At 66.4% G+C, this 20,466-nt stretch overlaps 1 protein-coding gene across 1 annotated transcript in view; it reads right to left on the bottom strand.

The window, feature by feature from the left end:
• Nucleotides 1-19,162, bottom strand: part of LOC136305906 (ryanodine receptor 1-like) — a gene marked incomplete at its 3' end in the record, with an annotated part of 35,612 nt that extends 16,450 nt beyond the window's left edge. The window contains 26 exon segments of the mRNA XM_066209221.1: nucleotides 269-480; nucleotides 1,416-1,563; nucleotides 1,884-2,043; nucleotides 2,369-2,452; nucleotides 3,014-3,117; nucleotides 3,572-3,676; nucleotides 4,227-4,446; nucleotides 5,139-5,331; nucleotides 6,569-6,810; nucleotides 7,238-7,371; nucleotides 7,456-7,574; nucleotides 8,424-8,519; nucleotides 8,615-8,750; nucleotides 9,137-9,323; nucleotides 9,490-9,611; nucleotides 10,019-10,183; nucleotides 11,182-11,338; nucleotides 11,649-11,726; nucleotides 11,812-11,905; nucleotides 12,003-12,096; nucleotides 13,433-13,545; nucleotides 13,666-13,744; nucleotides 13,868-13,942; nucleotides 15,787-15,891; nucleotides 16,593-16,712; nucleotides 18,820-19,162. Of these exon segments, the coding sequence (XP_066065318.1) occupies nucleotides 269-480; nucleotides 1,416-1,563; nucleotides 1,884-2,043; nucleotides 2,369-2,452; nucleotides 3,014-3,117; nucleotides 3,572-3,676; nucleotides 4,227-4,446; nucleotides 5,139-5,331; nucleotides 6,569-6,810; nucleotides 7,238-7,371; nucleotides 7,456-7,574; nucleotides 8,424-8,519; nucleotides 8,615-8,750; nucleotides 9,137-9,323; nucleotides 9,490-9,611; nucleotides 10,019-10,183; nucleotides 11,182-11,338; nucleotides 11,649-11,726; nucleotides 11,812-11,905; nucleotides 12,003-12,096; nucleotides 13,433-13,545; nucleotides 13,666-13,744; nucleotides 13,868-13,942; nucleotides 15,787-15,891; nucleotides 16,593-16,712; nucleotides 18,820-18,864 (3,387 nt within the window).
• Nucleotides 19,163-20,466: the final 1,304 nt, after the last annotated feature.

Below are 20,466 nucleotides of genomic sequence, written 5' to 3' on the forward strand. Positions count from 1 at the left end.
CGTGTGTCCCTACATGTCCCTGTGTGTCCCTACACGTCCCCAGGTGTCCCCGGGTGTCCCCACAAGTCCCCAGGTGTCCCCGGGTGTCCCCGGGTGTCCCTACACGTCCCCAGGTGTCCCCGGGTGTCCCCGGGTGTCCCTACACATCCCCCGGAGTCCCCAGGTGTCCCCGGGTGTCCCCGGGTGTCCCTACACATCCCCAGGTGTCCCCAGGTGTCCCTACACGTCCCCAGGTGTCCCGGGTGTCCCCGGCGTCCCCGTGTCTCACCCGGTGGCCGTTGAAGACGAAGGCCATGTCGTCGGCGCCCAGCTCGGTGTCGGGGCGCAGCCCGGGCCGGGCCCAGCCCACTCTCATCTCCCCGGGGGTCACGGCCTCGAACTCGAAGTACCATTTCCCCGAGCGCACGGCTGAGCCCCGCTCTGCCCGGAAGAGCCGCGGCCGGGGGGCGCGGGGACCCCCCGAGGGAGCGCCCTGAGAGGCTGGGGGAGAACGGGGGGTCAGCCCCCCGAAAACAGCACCCAGAGACCCCAAACACGGCACCCAGAGACCCCCAAACACGGCACCCAGAGAGCCCAGAAACGGCACCCAGAGACCCCAAACACGGCACCCAGAGACCCCCAAACACGGCACCCAGAGACCCCCAAAAGAGCACCCAGAGACCCCCAAACACGGCACCCAGAGACCCCCAAACACGGCACCCAGAGACCCCAAACACGGCACCCAGAGACCCCCAAAAGAGCACCCAGAGACCCCCAAACACGGCACCCAGAGACCCCAGAAACAGCACCCAGAGACCCCAAACACGGCACCCAGAGACCCCAAACACGGCACCCAGAGACCCCCAAAAGAGCACCCAGAGACCCCCAAACACGGCACCCAGAGACCCCAAAACAGCACCCAGAGACCCCAAACACGGCACCCAGAGACCCCAAACACGGCACCCAGAGACCCCCAAAAGAGCACCCAGAGACCCCCAAACACGGCACCCAGAGACCCCCAAACACGGCACCCAGAGAGCCCAGAAACGGCACCCAGAGACCCCCAAACACGGCACCCAGAGACCCCAAAACAGCACCCAGAGACCCCAAACACGGCACCCAGAGACCCCAAAACAGCACCCAGAGACCCCAAACACGGCACCCAGAGACCCCAAAACGGCACCCAGAGACCCCCAAACACGGCACCCAGAGACCCCCAAACACGGCACCCAGAGACCCCAGAAACAGCACCCAGAGACCCCAAACACGGCACCCAGAGAGCCCCGCTCTGCCCGGAAGAGCCACGGCCGGGGGGCACGGGGACCCCCCGAGGGAGCACCCTGAGAGGAACGGGGGGTCCGCACCCCGAAACGGGCCATGGAACCCCCAAATCGGGCCATGGAACCCCAAAAGTGGGACACAGCGGTGTCACGCACGCGTCTCCTGGTCGGGGGGCTCGATGTTGTAGCCGTAGCCCAGCAGGGTCCGCACGGCCTGGCACAGGCTCTCGCGGTTGGTGGCCTTTGTCCCCTCGTCCAGCAGGTTGTAGGGGACCAGCCGCGGGTTCCGCTTGTTCTTGATGTCCTGGGGACAGGGGACACCGGGCTCAGGGACACGGGGACACCGGGGTCAGGGGTGTGGGGACACTGGGGACAGAGACACCAGGACACCGGAGTCAGGGTCAGGGGTGTGGGGACACTGGGGTCAGGGGCATGGGGTCACTGGGACACCAGGGTCAGGGACACGGGGACACCGGGCTCAGGGATACGATGACACCCCACAGGCACGGGGACACGGCCATGGGGACGCAGGGCGGTGGCGCCATGGGCCCACGGCGGGGTTTGGGGCACCCCGGGGCGGGCGGGGGTCTCGCGGTGGGTCTGGGGTCCCCGCAGGGTCCCCACCTGTGTGGTGCTGTACGTCCAGCCCTGCTGGACCCTGTCCCGAGCCCAGACGTTGTGGCCGTTCTCGGCCAGGCGATCCACCAGGGTCAGCTGGGCCGGCGTCAGCCGCACGTGCGACAGGTCCAGCGGCGCCGGCTTGTACCCGTTGGACATGGTGTACCTGGGGAGGGGGGACGCACCTGTGGGACCCCCCCCGAGACCCCCACAACTCCCCCCACCCATGGGGACCCCATCAAACCCTGCCCGACCCTCCTCAGTGGGGACCCCATCAAACCCTGCCCGACCCTCCTCAGTGGGGACCCCATCAAACCCTGCCCGACCCTCCTCGGTGGTCTCCAAATTGAGACATCCCAACCCAACCTTGACCTGTAGGACATGGTGGGACGCACCTGTGGGACCCCCACAACTCCCCCCACCCACAACTGGGATTCCCCTTGAAGCCCCCCCCCCCCAAACTGGGAGCCCCCCCTCCCCGCCAAACGCACGTTTTGGGCAGTTTGATCTTCTTCAGGTTCTCCTCGGCTTTCTCATCCGCCATGCCCACGTGGCAGCCCAGGGCCAGCAGCGTCCTGGGGACACCCCCAAAATCAGCAGCCCCAAAACCTCGGACCCCTCAAAGCCCCCCACCCCCAAAATCCAGCAGCCCCCAACTCCAGGAGGACCCCAAACTCAGCCCATCCCTCCACACCCCAAAGTGGGGGAACCCCAAACCCCCTCCCCCCAAACTGAGGTGAGACCCCAAAACCATCCCCGGCACCCCCAGGCTCAGAGGGGACCCCAAAGCGGCTCCATTTTGGGGTGAGACCCCCAAAGTTCCTCCCCAGACCCACTGCCCCTTTCCCAGGGGGCTCTCAGGGAGTTTTGGGGTGATTTGAGGGGTTGTGGGGTGATTTTTAAGGCCATTTAGGGAGGATTGGATGCCGATTTTGGGGTGATTTTGGGGCAAACTTGGGGTGATTTTGGGGTGATTTTTGGGGTGATTTTGGGGTGATTTTGGGGCGAATTTTGGGGTGATTTTTGGGGCAAACTTGGGGTGATTTTTGGGGCGAATTTTGGGGTGATTTTTGGGGCAAACTTGGGGTGATTTTTGGGGTGATTTTTGGGGCAAATTCCCCCCATCCTTTCCTTACTTGAGGGTCTCCCCGGACATCTGGAGGTTGTAGCCACGCTCGGGCTCGGGCAGGCTGTGAAAGCTCAGCAAACAGGGGTGCAGGCGCTGCACGTCATCCCGGACCTGGGGCACCCCAAAAAAAACATCCTGGGCACGGGGGACCCTCACTGAGACCCCCCCTCACCAGTCAGGGACCCCCAAAAATGGACCCAACCCTGGGGAGGACCCAAAAACACCCCAGTGCAGTCAGGGATCGCCTCAAAGGACCCAACCCCTCGGGAACCCCCCAGAAAAGGGTCCCAACTAGGGGTGACCCCAATTCCGGGAGCCCCAAAGAGGGGCCTCAAACTGGGGACCCCTCCAGAGGAGCCCAAAGAGGGGATTGGGGGATGTTGGGGGGATTTGGGGGTCCCTCACTCACAGGTCTGTAGGTCCAGCCCTGCTCGGGGTGGGTCAGGGCCCGGAGCTCAGGGTGGGTTTGGGGGATTTTGGTGGGGCTGAGGTTTGCGTAGGGGATTTGGGGGTTCCCAGGAGGGATTTGGGGGTTCCCAGGAGGGTTTTGGGGTCCCCCACTCACAGGCCCGTAGGTCCAGCCCTGCTCGATGCGGGTCAGGGCCCAGAGCTCGTGGATGTTCTCCGCCAGCTTTTCCCGGATCCGCTCCAGGTGTGGGGGCAGCACGATCTGGGGTGGGGGGAAAGGGGGCGTTGGACCCCCCCAAAGACCCCCAAAGTCCCATTTGTCACCCCAAAATCCCCTTCGTCACCCCCAAATCCCCTTCATCACCCCCCAAATCCCCTTCGTCACCCCCAAAGTCCCCTTCATCACCCCCCAAATCCCCTTCATCACCCCGAAATCCCCTTCATCACCCCAAAATCCTCTTCATCACTCCCCAAATCCCCTTCATCACCCCCCAAAATCCTCTTCATCACCCCAAAATCCCCTTCATCACCCCCCAAATCCCCTTCGTCACCCCAAAATCCTTCCCCAATCTCTTCAGGTACCCCAAGCCCCCCCAAATCCCCCTCTGCTCCCTCCAAACCCCCTCCACCACCCCCAGACCCTCTCCCAATGCTCCTACTGTCCCCTCCACGCCCCCCAAACCCCCCAAACCCCGTCCCAATGCCCCCCAGTCCCACCCCAAACCCCCCCAAACCCCCTTCCATCCCCTCAAACCCTGTCCCAGTCCTCTTCCGTCCCCCCAGACCTCCTGCCCGGCCCTCTCTCGGCGCACCTGGCAGGTGTCCACGGGGCAGGGGGTGAAGGCGGTGTGGGGCAGGGCGCGGGTGGGCCCCAGGAGGCTGCGGGCGCCGGGCGGGGCCGAGCCCCGGTACGCCGTGAGCGGCTCCAGGCGCAGCCGCTCCCGCGGCAGCAGCGCCTCGGCGCACGGGGCGTAGCCGGGAGGGGGCACGAAACGGAACTCGCCGTGCCGGCCCCCCAGGAGGAACCGGAGCCTGGGGGGACAGGGAGGGCCTGGGTGAGCCCCGGGCCCATAGAAACCCCATAGAGCCCCCCGAGAGCCCCAAATCCCATAGGGACCCCCCTGGAGAAACCAGAGTCTGGGGAACAGGAACAACCAGAGTGAGCCCCGGGCCCATAGAAACCCCATAGAGCCCCCCGAGAGCCCCAAACCCCGTAGAGACCCCCCTGGAGGAACCAGAGTCTCGGAGACAGGAACAACCAGAGTGAGCCCCGGGCCCCAAATCCCACCCCGAGAGCCCCAAACCCCATAGGGACCCCCCTGGAGGAACCGGAGCCTGGGGGACAGAGACAACCAGAGTGAGCCCCGGGCCCATAGAAACCCCATAGAGCCCCCCGAGAGCCCCAAATCCCATAGAGACCCCCCAGGAGGAACCGGAGCCTGGGGGACAGGGAGGGTCTGGGTGAGCCCCGGGCCCATAGAAACCCCATAGACCCCCCCAAGAGCCCCAAACCCCACCCCAATTCCGGGCTGTCCCACCCCCCAATTCCGGGCTGTCCCACCCCAATTTTTGGACTGTCCCACCCCCCAATTCCAGGCTGTCCCACCCCCCAATTCCGGGCTGTCCCACCCCCCAATTCCGGGCTGTCCCACCCCCCAATTTTCGGGCTGTCCCACCCCCCAATTCCGGGCTGTCCCAGCCCCCAATTCCGGGGCCCCCCTCACCGGACCCCCGCCGAGAAGCTGGCCACGGGGGTGAAGAGGGTGTCCAGGTTGAAGCCCTCGAGGACCCCCTGGACCGGGGCCCCGTTGAGGCGGAAGGAGGCGCTGGGGACCCCCAGGTCCAGGCAGCAGCTGACCACGTCCCCCTCGGCCAGAGCCCGGCGGTGCGGGGACCCCACGGCCTTGGGGACACCCCCTGGGGGACGCGGAGGGGTCAGGGGGTCACAGGGGGGTCGGGGGGCAGGGAAAGGGGTCTCAGAGGGGGCGGGGGGGTCTCAGAGGGGTCAGGGGGTCACAGGGGGGTCGGGGGGCAGAGAAAGGGGTCTCAGAGGGGGCGGGGGGTCACAGGGGACAGGGAAAGGGGTCTCAGAGGGGTCAGGGGGGTCACAGGGGGACAGGGGATCACAGGGGACAGGAAAAGGGGTCTCAGAGGGGTCAGGGGAGTCATAGGGGGATCTCAGAGGGGTCGGGGGTCACAGGGGGACAGGGGATCACAGGGGACAGGGAAAGGGGTCTCAGAGGGGTCAGGGGGGTCACAGGGGGACAGGGGATCACAGGGGACAGGGAAAGGGGTCTCAGAGGGGTCAGGGGGGTCACAGGGGGACAGGGGATCACAGGGGACAGGAAAAGGGGTCTCAGAGGGGTCAGGGGAGTCATAGGGGGATCTCAGAGGGGTCGGGGGTCACAGGGGGACAGGGGATCACAGGGGACAGGGAAAGGGGTCTCAGAGGGGTCAGGGGGGTCACAGGGGGACAGGGGATCACAGGGGACAGGGAAAGGGGTCTCAGAGGGGTCAGGGGGGTCACAGGGGGATCTCAGAGGGGTCGGGGGTCACAGGGGTCACAGGGGACAGGGAAAGGGGTCTCAGAGGGGTCAGGGGGTCACAGGGGGACAGGGGATCACAGGGGACAGGAAAAGGGGTCTCAGAGGGGTCAGGGGGGTCACAGGGGGACAGGGGATCACAGGGGACAGGAAAAGGGGTCTCAGAGGGGTCAGGGGGTCACAGGGGGACAGGGGATCACAGGGGACAGGGAAAGGGGTCTCAGAGGGGTCAGGGGGGTCACAGGGGGATCTCAGAGGGGTCAGGGGGTCACAGAGGGGTCAGGGGGATCTCAGAGGGGTCAGGGGGTCACAGGGGTCACAGGGGACAGGGAAAGGGGTCTCAGAGGGGTCGGGGGGTCTCAGAGGGGTCGGGGGGATCTCAGAGGGGGCGGGGGGTCACAGGGGTCACAGGGGACAGGGAAAGGGGTCTCAGAGGGGTCGGGGGTCTCAGAGGGGACAGGGACATGGTGGGGACAGGAGCATAGGGGGCTCACAGAGCTCTGGGGGGGATCAGGAGGACCGGGGGGGGGGGCGGGGGACAAAAGGGGGTCCCAGAGCTCGGAGAAATGGGGGCAGCAGGACAGCTGGGGGCTCCCAGGCGCCGCCCTCACCTGTCCACAGGTGGAGGCCATCGAAGGCGAAGGAGTTGAGGTCGTCGCCGGCGCCGTTGCCGCCCCAGCCGGAGCCGCCCCCCGGGGCGGGCCGGAAGCCCCCGGCCGCCCCCCAGCCCACGCGCAGGTGGGTGGGCGCCGGGGTGACGAAGGGCCGCGCGCGCTCCACCGCCACCTCGAAGTACCAGCAGCGGAACTGCGTGGAGCCCGGAGCCGTCCCCACGAACAGGTTGGGACGCACGCTGCGACAGCGGGGAGGGCGTCAGGGGACGGGGAGAGCGCCGGGGAGCCCAGGTCACACCGGGGAGCCCCAAAATCACACCTGGGAGCCCCAAAATCCCACCGGGGAGCCCCGAATGCCACCGGGGAACCCCAAAATCACACCCAGGAACTCCAAAATCCCACCTGGGAACTCCAAAATCCCACCTGGGAACCCCAAAATCCCACCTGGGAGCCCCGAATGCCACCGGGGAGCCCCAAAATCCCACCTGGGAGCCCCGAATGCCACCGGGGAGCCCCAAAATCACACCTGGGAACTCCAAAATCCCACCTGGGAGCCCCGAATGCCACCGGGGAGCCCCAAATCACACCTGGGAACCCCAAATGCCACCTGGGAGCCCCGAATGCCACCTGAGAAGGCAGCTCTCCCCTCCGGGCCCCCCAGCCCACCTGGTGACGTAGTTGACCATGCCGGTCTGCAGCAGGAGGTCGCGGCGCGGCAGCAGGTTCTCGGTGATCAGGTTCTGGTTGGAGCGCACGGCCACGGCGTTGCACACGCACAGCGAGCACAGCACGTCCAGCACCTGCCGGGGCACACCTGAGCACACCTGGCACACACCTGGACACACACCTGAGCACACACCTGAGCACACCCAGGCCCCGCCCACCTTGTGGTTGCGGCCGTGCTTGTCGAGCAGGGAGATGATGGATTTGATGTGGTTCTCCTGGATGATGTTCAGCACCTCGGGGCTCTCGATCAGCACGCAGTACAGCACCTCCAGGATGCCTGCGGTGTGGGGCGGCCCCACGGCACGGGGTCAGCCCCACGGGGGGACCCCAGACCCACGGGGGGACCCCAGACCCACGGGGGAGACCACAGACCCATGGGAGAGACCCCAGCCCCACAGGAGTGACCCCAGACCCACGGGAGTGACCCCACACCCACAGGAGCGACCCCAGACCCACGGGAGTGAACCCAGACCCACGGGAGAGACCCCAGACCCACGGGAGAGACCCCAGAACCACGGGAAAGATCCCAGACCCATAGGAGAGACCCCAGACCCACGGGGGGACCCCAGACCCACGGGAGAGATCCCAGACCCACGGGGGAGACCACAGACCCATGGGAGAGATCCCAGACCCACGGGGGGACCCCAGACCCACAGGAGAGACCCCAGACCCACAGGAGAGACCCCAGACCCACGGGAGAGACCCCAGACCCACAGGAGAGACCCCAGACCCACAGGAGAGATCCCAGACCCATAGGAGAGACCCCAGACCCACAGGCGTGACCCCAGACCCACGGGAGAGATCCCAGACCCACGGGAGAGATCCCAGACCCATAGGAGTGACCCCAGACCCACGGGAGAGACCCCAGACCCACAGGAGAGACCCCAGACCCACAGGAGAGATCCCACACCCACGGGAGAGACACCAGATCCACGGGAGAGACCCCAGACCCACAGGGGAGACCACAGACCCAGGGGAGAGACCCCAGACCCGTGGGAACCTCCTGAGCTTCAAAGCCGGCTCTGCAGCCCCCTGAAGGTGCCCAGCTCCCAGCCCCACAGGAGCCCTCTCAGCCCCACAGGAGAGACCCCAGCCCCACAGGAGCCCCCCGGGCCACCCCACTGACCCGAGGAGGCCTCCAGCCTGTCCAGTTTGCTGACCAGCCAGTCCAGGTTGGTGGAGAACAGGGCGCAGTTGGCTCGGTTCCCTCGGATCAGTGAGGCTGGGGGGCACGGCTGGGGGTCAGCGACCCCCCGGCGCTGCCCCCTATCCCGCCCGCTCGTGTCCCCCAGCCCCACACGCGCCCCCCCGGCGCACCCAGCAGCTCGTAGAGCAGGTTGACGATCTCCTTCCAGGCGGCGGCCGCCTCCTCGCCCGCGGCCTCCCCGAACTGCGCCGCCGTGCTGTAGGCGCTCAGGCGGTCAATGCAGCTCAGCACCAGCGTCAGCATCCCCTGCGGCCGGGAGGGGCTGTGAGACCCCCGGGGGCGACCCCAGAGCCCCCCGGGACCCCCAGACTGGGACCCCAAAACAGCCCCGGGACCCCCAGACTGGGACACCCGCACTGGGACCCCCAGTGTCAGCATCCCCTGCGGCCGGGAGGGGCTGTGAGACCCCCGGGGGCGACCCCAGAGCCCCCCGGGACCCCCAGACTGGGACACCCACCCTGGAACCCCCCCAGGGACCCCCAAGCTGGCCCCGGGGTCAGCATCGCCCGCGGTCCGGGGCGCTCTGTCAGCCCCAGAGCAGCCGGACCCCGGGGTGAGATAAACTGGGGAGGGGTCCCGGGACGACCCCGCTGTGCCCCGCCGCGTTTGGGTGGGGGTCCCGGGGGCGGCACCTCCTGCTGGAAGAGGCTCTGGCGGGCCCGCAGCGCCCGCAGGCGGCCCTGGCGCTGCTCGTGGCGCAGCTCGGGGGGCGGCGGCTCGAAGTAGCCGATCAGGTCCCGCAGGCTGAGGATGACTCCGGCGATGGGCAGGGCGGGCGGCGGAGACCCCCGCGGGCGGCCCTGGAGGCTGTCCAGGCTCCTGGGGGGGAAAGGGGGGGCGTCAGACCACCCTAACGACACCCCCAAAAAATCCCCGGGACCCCCTGACATCACCTGGACCGCCCAGAGCAGGTGGAGGCTCTGCGGTGAAGATCATCCCCATGGGCCCCACGACCCCCCCAGGAGCCCCCCAGGAGCCCCCAAACCTGATGAAGCTCCCGTAGAGCCCCGTGGTGCTGAAGACCATCCGAGCCGCCTGTGACTCCTGGTGCTGGGAGCGGCTCAGGGTCAGGGCGTCGTCCATGTGCCCCTCCTGGTGCAGGATGGCCTTTGGGGGGGGACAGGGAGGGCTCAGAGGGGACCCCAAAGCTCCTGGAGACCCCCCTGAACCCACAGGGACCCCAAAACTCTCAAAGACACCCCCAAAAAATGTTCCAGAGCCTCTCTAGAGGCACCCCAGTGCTGCTGAGAGTCCCCAGACCCCTCAGAACTTCCTCAAAAGCCTCAGAATTTCCTCCAAACCCTCAGAACTGCCCCCCAAAGCCCCCCCCCAGCGCGTTTTGAGCACCCCAAAAGACCCCAAAGGCCCTCGTGAACCCCAAAGACTCCAAACGCTGCCCCCCAAAGCCCACCCAGACCCATCTCAGTGCCTCTCGGAGCTCTCAAAAGCCCCTCAAACTCCCCAAGCCCCCCCAGAGACCCCTCCGGGGTTTTCGGGGACCCCCCCGAGCCCACCTTCCTCTTGAGCAGCCCGAGGCGCAGCGCTTTGGGGTCGGGGGCGGCGTAGGTGACCCAGAGGCCGCTGTTGCTGTGCTGCAGGAAGCCAAGGGACTCCCCGTACTTGATCTCGGGGGGCCCCATCCCCTCGATGTCCCTTTTCGGGGTGGTCTCCAGCTTCTCCTGCGGGATCGGGGGGCACAGGAGGGGATCAGGGTCCAGAGGAGCGGGGTGGGGATTGGGGGGAAGAGCAGGACAGGGTCAGCACGGGGACCGGGGGCAGGTTGGGGACATCCTGGGGACATCCTGGGGACATCCCAGTGCTGCTGGAGCACGGACAGGGATGAGGACAGGACCAGGACAGGGACCAGGGGCAGGTGAGGAACATCCTGGGGACATCCTGGGGACATCTTGCGGACATCCCAGTGCTGTTGGAACAGGGACAGGGTCAGGACAGGGACCAGGGGCAGGATGGGGACATCCTGGGGACATCCTGGGGACATCCTGGGGGCATCCTGGGGACATCCTGGGGACATCCCAGTGCTGCTGGAGCAGGGACAGGGATGAGGACAGGACCAGGACGGGGACCAAGGCCAGGATGGGGACCAGGGGCAGGATGGGGACATTCTGGGGACATCCCAGTGCTGTTGGAACAGGGACAGGGATGAGGACAGGACCAGGACGGGGACCAGGGGCAGGATGGGGACATCCTGGGGACATCCTGGGGACATCCCGGGGACATCCTGGGGACATCCCAGTGCTGTTGGAACAGGGACAGGGTCAGGGTGGGGACCAGGGGCAGGATGGGGACCAGGGGCAGATTGGGAACATCCTGGGGACATCCTGGGGACATCCCAGGGCTGCTGGAACAGGGACAGGGATGAGGACAGGGTCAGCACAGGGACCAGGGGCAGGCTGGGGACACCCTGGGGACATCCTGGGGACCTCCTGGGGACATCCCAGTGCTGTTGGAACAGGGACAGGGATGAGGACAGGGTCAGGACAGGGACCAGGGGCGGGTTGGGGACATCCTGGGGACATCCCGGGGACACCCTGGGGACATCCTGGGGACATCCTGGGGACATCCCGGGGACATCCCGGGGACATCCCAGTGCTGCTGGAGCAGGGACAGGGTCAGGACAGGACCAGGACAGGGACCAGGACCCGTTCGGGCCCCCCACCTTGGAGGCCCGGAAGCAGAAGGTGGCCACGCGCGTGTTGGCCGCCGAGGCCTCCACCATGGCCAGCCCGGCGGCCTCGGTCAGCGCCAGGTACCGGCCCGTGGTGACGTGGCGCAGGCGGAAGGGCTGGCCCCAGCGCAGGTGGCTCCCGCTCCAGCTGGGGACAGAGGGGGACAGCGGTGACAGCGGTGTCGCCGGGGGGGGCTGGGACACGGGGACACGAGGTGACGCCAGGAGAGGACGCAACGAACGACAGAGGGACGCAGGGCGAGGACGTGAAGGTGTCACAGGGACACTGGGGACATGAGGAGATGTGGGCAGGTGACACCAGGATGGGACACGATGACGGCTTGGGGACACAGCCAAACACGCCAAGGACGCTCCAGGACGCCGAGCCCCCCCGGGGGACCCCACCCAGCGTCCCCGGTGTCCTCGGGGGGGCGGCGACAGCCCCGCGTCCCCCGTACCTGATGCGCAGGGGCTCCAGGCGCCACAGGGACCTGGCGTGGGCACACACAGCCCCACCCTCGTAGTTGACAACGCTGCTGGGGGCGACAAGGGGGGTCAGCGAGTTGGGGACCCCCACCCCGTGTGTGTGTGTGTGTCCCACCCCAATGTGGGGCTCCCCACCTGCGCTCCTCGCCCTGCTCGGGGGCCGTGGGGGTCAGGCACTCGTCCATGTGGCCGTGGAACAGGCGCAGCACGTGGCCGCCCGTGACGAAACCTGAGGGCACGTTTGAGGACAGGCCGGGGGGGTCAGGGGGTTGGGGACGCCCGAAGGGACACCCCCACGCCCATCCGGGCTCCCTCAGGGGACTCACCTTCCTCGGAGCCCGAGCAGATGGGGTTCATGTTCCACAGGGTCTGCATGAAGGACGCGTCCACCTGGAGCTCCCCCGAGGCCGTGGACAGGTGCTGGGACACGGGGGGGGACGCGGGGGTGACACGGGGGTCGTGACCCCAGCCCCCCCATCGTGTCAGGGTCACCCCATGCCGAGAGCCCCCATTTCGGGGTCAGTCCATCCGAGTCCCCGTAAATTGGGGGGGGGGTCTCAGTTTTGGGGGTCCCGTTAATATTGAGGATCTCCCATTTATCAGGTCAGGGGGTGGGGGGATCCCTGTGTCCCCATGTTCCCACCTGTCCCTAAGTTTCCCTCTGTCCCCGTGTCCCCCCATGTCCCCAGGTGTCCCCCCGTGTCCCCCCATGTCCCCAGGTGTCCCCCCGTGTCCCCACATGTCCCCAGGTGTCCCCCCGTACCAGGTATCTCTCTGAGGACACGCTGACCAGGATCAGGTCAGGGGGTTTGGGGGATTCCTGCATCCCCGTGTCCCCAGGTGTCCCCCCCGTGTCCCCAGGTGTCCCCCCGTGTCCCCAGGTGTCCCCAGGTGTCCCACCGTACCAGGTATCTCTCTGAGGACACGCTGACCAGGATCAGGTCAGGGGGTTTGGGGGATTCCTGCATCCCCGTGTCCCCAGGTGTCCCCCCGTGTCCCCAGGTGTCCCCCCCGTGACCCCAGGTGTCCCCCCCGTGTCCCCAGGTGTCCCCAGGTGTCCCCCCGTACCAGGTATCTCTCTGAGGACACGCTGACCAGGATCAGGTCAGGGGGTTTGGGGGATTCCTGCATCCCCGTGTCCCCAGGTGTCCCCCCGTGTCCCCAGGTGTCCCCCCGTGTCCCCAGGTGTCCCCAGGTGTCCCCCGTACCAGGTATCTCTCTGAGGACATGCTGACCAGGATCAGGTCAGGGGGTTTGGGGGATCCCTGCATCCCCGTGTCCCCAGGTGTCCCCCCGTGTCCCCAGGTGTCCCCCCCGTGTCCCCAGGTGTCCCCCCGTGTCCCCAGGTGTCCCCCCCGTGTCCCCAGGTGTCCCCCCGTGTCCCCAGGTGTCCCCCCCGTGACCCCAGGTGTCCCCCCCGTGTCCCCAGGTGTCCCCAGGTGTCCCCCCGTACCAGGTATCTCTCTGAGGACACGCTGACCAGGATCAGGTCAGGGGGTTTGGGGGATTCCTGCATCCCCGTGTCCCCAGGTGTCCCCCCGTGTCCCCAGGTGTCCCCCCGTGTCCCCAGGTGTCCCCAGGTGTCCCCCGTACCAGGTATCTCTCTGAGGACATGCTGACCAGGATCAGGTCAGGGGGTTTGGGGGATCCCTGCATCCCCGTGTCCCCAGGTGTCCCCCCGTGTCCCCAGGTGTCCCCCCCGTGACCCCAGGTGTCCCCCCCGTGTCCCCAGGTGTCCCCAGGTGTCCCCCCGTACCAGGTATCTCTCTGAGGACACGCTGACCAGGATCAGGTCATCGCCCACCCGCACCTTCTCTCCCTCGGAGCGCTGCTTGGACGCCGGGTGCATCGTCCACCAGCACGCCTCGCCTGGGGGACACCCCCCAAATCAGCACCCCCCCAAAAACCCACCGGGACACCCCCAAAACAGCACCCCCGAGCCGGGGGGACCCCCAGGCACCTCGGGGTTCCCCCCTCCCCGGTTTTTACCCGTGGCGTCTTTCTGCAGCCCCACGTCAAAGGCCAGTTTGTCGGTGACCGAGCGGGAGGTGGTCAGGCAGCTCAGGTACTGCGGGGACACGCTGTTATTGGGGGGGGGTCCCCAAAAACTCCCCGAGCCCCCCCCAATCCCTACAGACCCCACAAAACCCTCACGGCCCCCCAAAGCCTCCCCGACACCGCCGGAACTCACCATGCCGCTGTGCGAGTGTCTCAGCAGGATGGCGTGGCCGTAGAGCAGCGTCCGGTGACCCCCGCCCTGAGAGGACTTGGGGGGCACAGGCGGGGTCAAGGAGGGGACCCCAAAATGCCCTGACCCCTCCTGTACCCCCAAAAACCCCTTGAAGGCCAGAAAAAAACCCGGCGGGGCTCCATGTCTCAGACACAGCCTCGTGTGCATCGCTGGCCCCTTGTTTTGGGGTCTCCCCATGTTGGGGTCTCCCTTGTTTTGGGGTCCCCCATGTTTTGGGGTCCCCTCTTTTTTTGTGGTCCCCCTTGTTTTGGGGTCTCCCCATGTTGGGGTCTCCCTTGTTTTGGGGTCTCCCCATGTTGAGGTCTCCCTTGTTTTGGGGCCCCCCCGTCTAGGAGTCCCCCTGTGTTGGGGTCTCCTCATGTTGGGGTCCCTCTTGTTTTGGGGTCTCCTCGTGTTGGGGTCCCTCCCTTGTTTTGGGGTCTCCCCATGTTGGGGTCTCCCTTGTTTTGGGGTCTCACTTGTTTTGGGGTCCCCCTTGTTTTGTGGTCCCCCTTGTTTTGGGGTCTCACTTGTTTTGGGGTCCCCCCGTCTTGGGGTCCCCCTGTGTTGGGGTCTCCCTAGTTTTGGGGTCACCCCCTTGTTTTGGGGTCTCCCTTGTTTTGGGGTCTCCCCATGTTGGGGTCTCCCTTGTTTTGGGGTCTCCCCGTGTTGGGGTCTCCCGTGCGTTGCACCTCCCTTTGTTTCGGGGTGCACCGTGCCTTGGACCCCCCTTGTTTTGGGGTTCCCCTCATGGTGGAATCCCCCCATCCTGAGGGATCCTCTGATTTTGGGGTCCCCCCGCATCGTGTCAGGGTCACCCCGTGTCGGGATCCCCGACTTTAGGGTCAGCCCATCCCAGTGCCCACAAATTTGGGGGGGTCCCAGTTTTGGGATCTTAATATCGAGGGTCTCCCTTTTGGGGGTCCCCCCAATATTGAGGTTTCCCCCCAAAATTGGGGTCCCAAATTTCAGGGTCACCCCATTGAAATTTGGGGGGGGGGGGGGTCCCAGTTTTGGGATCCCCTTCATATCGAGGGTCTCCCATTTTGGGGGCCCCCCAATATTGAGGTTTCCCCCCAAAATTGGGGTCCCCGATTTCGGGCTCTCCTCATCGGGGGTCCCCCCATGCTCCTCCCGCCCCCCCCTCACACTTTTGGGGTCCATGCGGATTTTGGGGGGCTGTGGATGGATGGGAATGTGGGGTGGGGGGCACACCCGGACTCCTGGGTCCATGCGGGGGGGGTGCGGGGTGGGCAGAGCCCCCCAAAATTTTGGGGGGCGTGGGAGTGGGTTGGTGAGGAGGATGAGGAAGAGGAAGTGATGAAGGTGAGGATGAGGATTTGGGGGTTCGGGGGGGGTCACTGCACCACAGTGGCACCTACCCACTTATCCAGATCGACCCCCTGGGTGGGCGGGGGGAGAGAAGAGGGGGGGTCACGGGGGGCTGCGACCCCCCCAAAAACACCGGGGGTCCCCCCAAACCCCCCCAGGGACCCCAAAAATTCCTCCAGAGACCCAAAAAATTCCCCCAGGAACCCCAAAAACTCCCCCAGGAACCCCAAAAACACCGGGGATCCCCCAAAAAAACTCCCCCAGCAACCTAAAAACCCCTTAAGGACCCCCAAAATCCCCCCAGGAACCCCAAAAACACCGGAGAGCGCCCCAAACCCCCCAGGGACCCCCCAAAAAAATCCTCCAGAGACCCAAAAAACTCCCCTAAGGACCCCGAAAATTCCCCCAGGAACCCCAAAACCTCCCCCCGGGCCCCCCAAATCCCCTCTGAAGGACCTCAAACCCCCTCTGGCGCCCCCCCAAGCCCCTCGAGGGCCCCCCCAAATCTGCGGAGCCCCCCCGAAAGGCGGCGGGGACCCCAGACCCACCTCGCTGCCGATGTCGGAGCTGTTGGCCAACATCTCCTGCAGCGCCCGCACCGACAGCGACTGCTCCAGCACGAAGCAGCACACGGCCAGGTCCGGGGGGACATTCTGGGGGGACACCGGGGGGGTCAGAGGTCATGGGGGACCCCTCCCCACCTTTGGGGGCACGCCGGAACTCAGGGGAATCCCCCGGCCCCCGCCCCCATCTCGGGCTGTGCGGCCTTTGTCACCTGGAGGGGGAAACTGAGGCACAGACCCCTCCCCGTGTCACCTGCAGGGTCCTAGAAGGGGAAACTGAGGCACAGACCCCTCCCCGTGTCACCTGCAGGGTCCTAGAAGGGGAAACTGAAGCACAGACCCCTCCCCGTGTCACCTGCAGGGTCCTAGAAGGGGAAACTGAGGCACAGACCCCTCCCCATGTCACCTGCAGGGTCCTAGAAGGGGAAACTGAGGCACAGACCCCTCCGCGTGTCACCTGCAGGGTCCTAGAAGGGGAAACTGAGGCACAGACCCCTCCGCGTGTCACCTGCAGGGTCCTAGAAGGGGAAACTGAGGCACAGACCCCTCCCTGTGTCACCTGCAGGGTCCTAGAAGGGGAAACTGAGGCACAGACCCCTCGCCACGCCCTGGGGGGCTCCCAGGGGTGTTACGGGGATCTCTGGACTGTTATGGGGGATCCCTCAGCCCCCCCCAAAACCCCCCAGACCCGGGGGTCTCCCGGGGTCCCTCAGCCTCCCCAGCCCTTCCCGGAATTCCGGGGGTGTCCCCAAAGTCCCGGGGGTCTCCCCAAATCCGGGGGCGGGTCTCACCTGCGCGTTGGAGGTGGGCTCCAGGGAGCAGAGGCGGTTCCCGAAGCCCTCGACCGACAGGCAGAGCTTGAGCTGCTCCTTCAGCAGCGTCGTGGTGCACTGCAGGACCACCTCGTCGTCCTGGGGGGGCAAAACCGGGGGGTCAGCGCCCCAAAATAGCCCCCAGAACCCCAAAATAGCCCCCAGAACCCCAAAATATCCCCCCAGAATCCCAAAATATCCCCCAGAACCCAAAAATAGCCCCCAGAACCCCAAAATAGCCCCCAGAACCCCAAAATACGCCCAGAACACCAAAATATCGCCCAGAGCCCCCAAAATATCTGCCACAACCCCAAAGCCCCCAGAAGCCCCCCCGTGGTACCCCCCCAAACCTTATCAGGGAGGGGGTCACGACCCTTTGGGTGCCCCTCAAAGCCTATTGGGGGGGGGTCAGGACCCCCCTGGGTGCCCCCCAAACCCAATTAAGGGGGGTCAGGACCCTTTAGGTGCCCCCCAAACCCAATTAAGGGGGGTCAGGACCCCCTGGGTGCCCCCCAAACCCAATTAAGGGGGGGTCAGGACCCTTTAGGTGCCCCCCAAACCCAATTAAGGGGGGTCAGGACCCTTTAGGTGCCCCCCAGACCCAATTAAGGGGGTCAGGACCCCCTTGGGTGCCCCCCCCAACCCTATTAGGGGGCGTCAAGACCCTTTAGGTGCCCCCCAGACCCAATTAAGGGGGGTCAAGACCCCCTGGGTGCCCCCCAAACCCAATTAAGGGGGGTCAGGACCCTTTAGGTGCCCCCCAGACCCAATTAGGGGGGGTCAGGACCCCCTGGGTGCCCCCCAAACCCAATTAAGGGGGGTCAGGACCCCCCTGGGTGCCCCCCAAACCAATTGGGGGGGGTCAGGACCCTTTAGGTGCCCCCCAGACTCAATTAGGGGGGTCAGGACCCCCCTGGGTGCCCCCCAGACCCAATTAGGGGCGTCAGGACCCTTTAGGTGCCCCCCAAACCCAATTGGGGGGGGGGGGTCAGGACCCCCTTGAGTGCCCCCCAAACCCAATTAAGGGGGGTCAGGACCCTTTAGGTGCCCCCCAAACCCAATTAGGGGGGTCAGGACCCCCTGGGTGCCCCCCAAACCCAATTAAGGGGGGTCAGGACCCCCCTGGGTGCCCCCCAAACCAAATTAAGGGGGGTCAGGACCCCCCTGGGTGCCCCCTAAACCCAATTAAGGGGGGTCAGGACCCCCCTGGGTGCCCCCCAGACCCAATTAAGGGGGGTCAGGACCCTTTAGGTGCCCCCCAAACCCAATTAAGGGGGGTCAGGACCCCCCTGGGTGCCCCCGTCCCCCCCCCAAGGGCTGCCCCTCCCCGTTCCCCCTCCCCCACCTGCTCCCGTCACTCGGGACCCCCCCGGATTGGGGGGGGGAGGGGCGGATTCCACCCGCGGGCCGGGGATGCCATGAGGGAGGGGGGGAGGGGCTGCTCCGTGACTCAGTTTCCCCCTCCCAAAATCCCCTCCCCCCAAACCTGCTGAGCTCAGCATTTCCCACGACCTCCCCCCACCCCCGCGCCAAGGTCACCCCTTCGCCCCCTCCCCTCAATTCCCACCCCCCCCACCCCGGTCTCATTTTGAGGCCAAACTGGGAGAAACTGGGACAGAGCAACTGGGACGCCCCTCCCCCGACCCCCCCCATCCCCCCCCCCCGGGGAATCCGGTGTCGCCCCTCCCCCCCCAGCAGCTGCTCCCCCTCCCCCCCCCCCGTGTTACTTTTTTGGGAGCCCGGGACAGGTGGGGGGAGGGGTGGGGTGACCCCCCTCCCTTCCCGGTGCTCCTCCCAGGTCATCCCAGTATCTCCCAGTATCCCCCCCAGTGTCCCCAGTTCCCCCAGTATCTTCTCCCAGTCACCCCAGTTTCCCTTCCACGCCCCCCCAGTATCCCCTCCCAGTATCCCCGGTTCTCCTCTCTCGGTTTTTCCCACTTCTCCCAGTTTCCCATCCCAGTATCTCCCAGTTTCCAGCCGAACTCCTCCAGTATCCCCAGTCCTCCTCTCCCAGGTTTTCCCACTTTATCGCGCATTATCTCCCAGCATCCCGTCCCCCGCAATTCTCCCACCTTCCCTCCCAATTTTCCCACTCCCACCTCCCCAGTTCTCCCAGTTCCCCCCGCCCCGTGCCCCCCAGGTTCTCAGCCTTTCCCCCCCAGTGCCCTCCCAGTGCTCCCAGTTCCCTCCCAGTCCCCGCACTCACCGTGCGCAGGAACTGCACATCGTCCTCGCCTTCCCCCTCAGCCATCGCCGCAGCCTCGGGACCCCCGGCGGGGCTTTTGGGGGCTCCTGGGGGGCTTTGGGGGGTCCCCGGTGAGGTTTCGGGGCTCCCGGCTGTGGTTTGGGGGTCCCCGAATGGAGGCAAGGGAGCCCCGAGGGTGCTCAGGGGGGTCCCGGGGGGCTTTTGGGGTGTCCCGGTGGAAGGTTTGGGAGATCCCGGGGGGGGTTTTTTGGGGTGTCCCGGGTGGTGGTCGGGGGTCCCAGGCGGGCTCTGGGGGGGTCCCGTCCCCCCCTTCCTCGGGTGCTCCCCCCGCGGGTGTCACCGATCGTTGTCCCCCCCCGGTGTGGCGGCGGCTCCCGGTGACACCTGCTGTCCCTCCCCCCGTGACGTGAGGGGGAGGCTCCGGGGAGGGGAGCGGGGGCTGGGAAACTGAGGCACGGACCCCCCCCGTGTCACCTGGGGGAAACTGAGACACGGACCCCCCGTGTCACCTGGAAGGGGAAACTGAGACACGGGACCCCCCGTGTCACCTGGGGGAAACTGAGGCACGGACCCCCCGTGTCACCTGTGGGGAAACTGAGGCACGGACCCCCCCCCGTGTCACCTGGGGGGAAACTGAGACACGGACCCCCCGTGTCACCTGGGGGAAACTGAGACACGGACCCCCCCCGTGTCACCTGGGGGGAAACTGAGGCACGGACCCCCCCGTGTCACCTGGGGGAAACTGAGGCACGGACCCCTCCCCCTGTCACCTGGGGGGAAACTGAGGCACGGACCCCCCCGTGTCACCTGGGGGAAACTGAGGCACGGGACCCCCCCCGTGTCACCTGGGGGGAACTGAGACACGGACCCCCCCCCCGTGTCACCTGGGGGAAACTGAGGCACGGACCCCTCCCCCTGTCACCTGGGGGAAACTGAGGCACGGACCCCCCCCGTGTCACCTGGGGGGAACTGAGACACGGACCCCTCCCCGTGTCACCTGGGGGGAAACTGAGGCACGGACCCCCCCCCCGTGTCACCTGGGGGAAACTGAGGCACGGACCCCCCGTGTCACCTGGGGGAAACTGAGGCACGGACCTTCCCAACCCCCCCGCGGGGTCCTCCCCAACACTGGGGGCTGCGGCCCTGGGGTCGCCTCAGGCCCTTTAAGAGGAGGGGTCCCCACAGTTCAGCCCAGTCGAGCCCGGTTTTATTTCGGAGGAGGGATTTTAGGGGTGATCCCACCTCCCCGAGCCCCCTCGGGGCGGAATTTGAGGGTGTCTCAGGTTCACCTCGAGAATCCAGGTTGTGAGGATCTCAGAGCAGCATCCCCGAGTTTCTCCACAGGCTCTCCCAGGGCTCCTCGGCACGAAGATTCCAAACCCCTCAGAGCACCCCAAACCCCTCACTGCACCCCGGGATCCCTCAGCATCCCCCCAGGCTCCTTGGTGACCCTCCAAAACCCCTCAGGCAACCCAGCCCTCCCCTTTTCCCCTCACGTTTCCCACCTTTCCCCCTGCCTCAGGCTTCCTGCCGCTTTTTCCCCCTCACATTTCCAGCCTTTTCCCCTTCACGTTTTCTGCCCTTTTCCCCCTCACGTTTCCCCCCAGTTTTCTCCCCACACATTCCCACCCTTTTCCCCTCACATTC

The sequence above is a fragment of the Chamaea fasciata genome, unplaced genomic scaffold, assembly GCF_029207755.1.
Source record: "Chamaea fasciata isolate MVZ Bird 193981 ecotype frontalis unplaced genomic scaffold, bChaFas1.0.hap1 SCAF_781, whole genome shotgun sequence".
Classification (NCBI taxonomy): domain Eukaryota; kingdom Metazoa; phylum Chordata; class Aves; order Passeriformes; family Sylviidae; genus Chamaea; species Chamaea fasciata.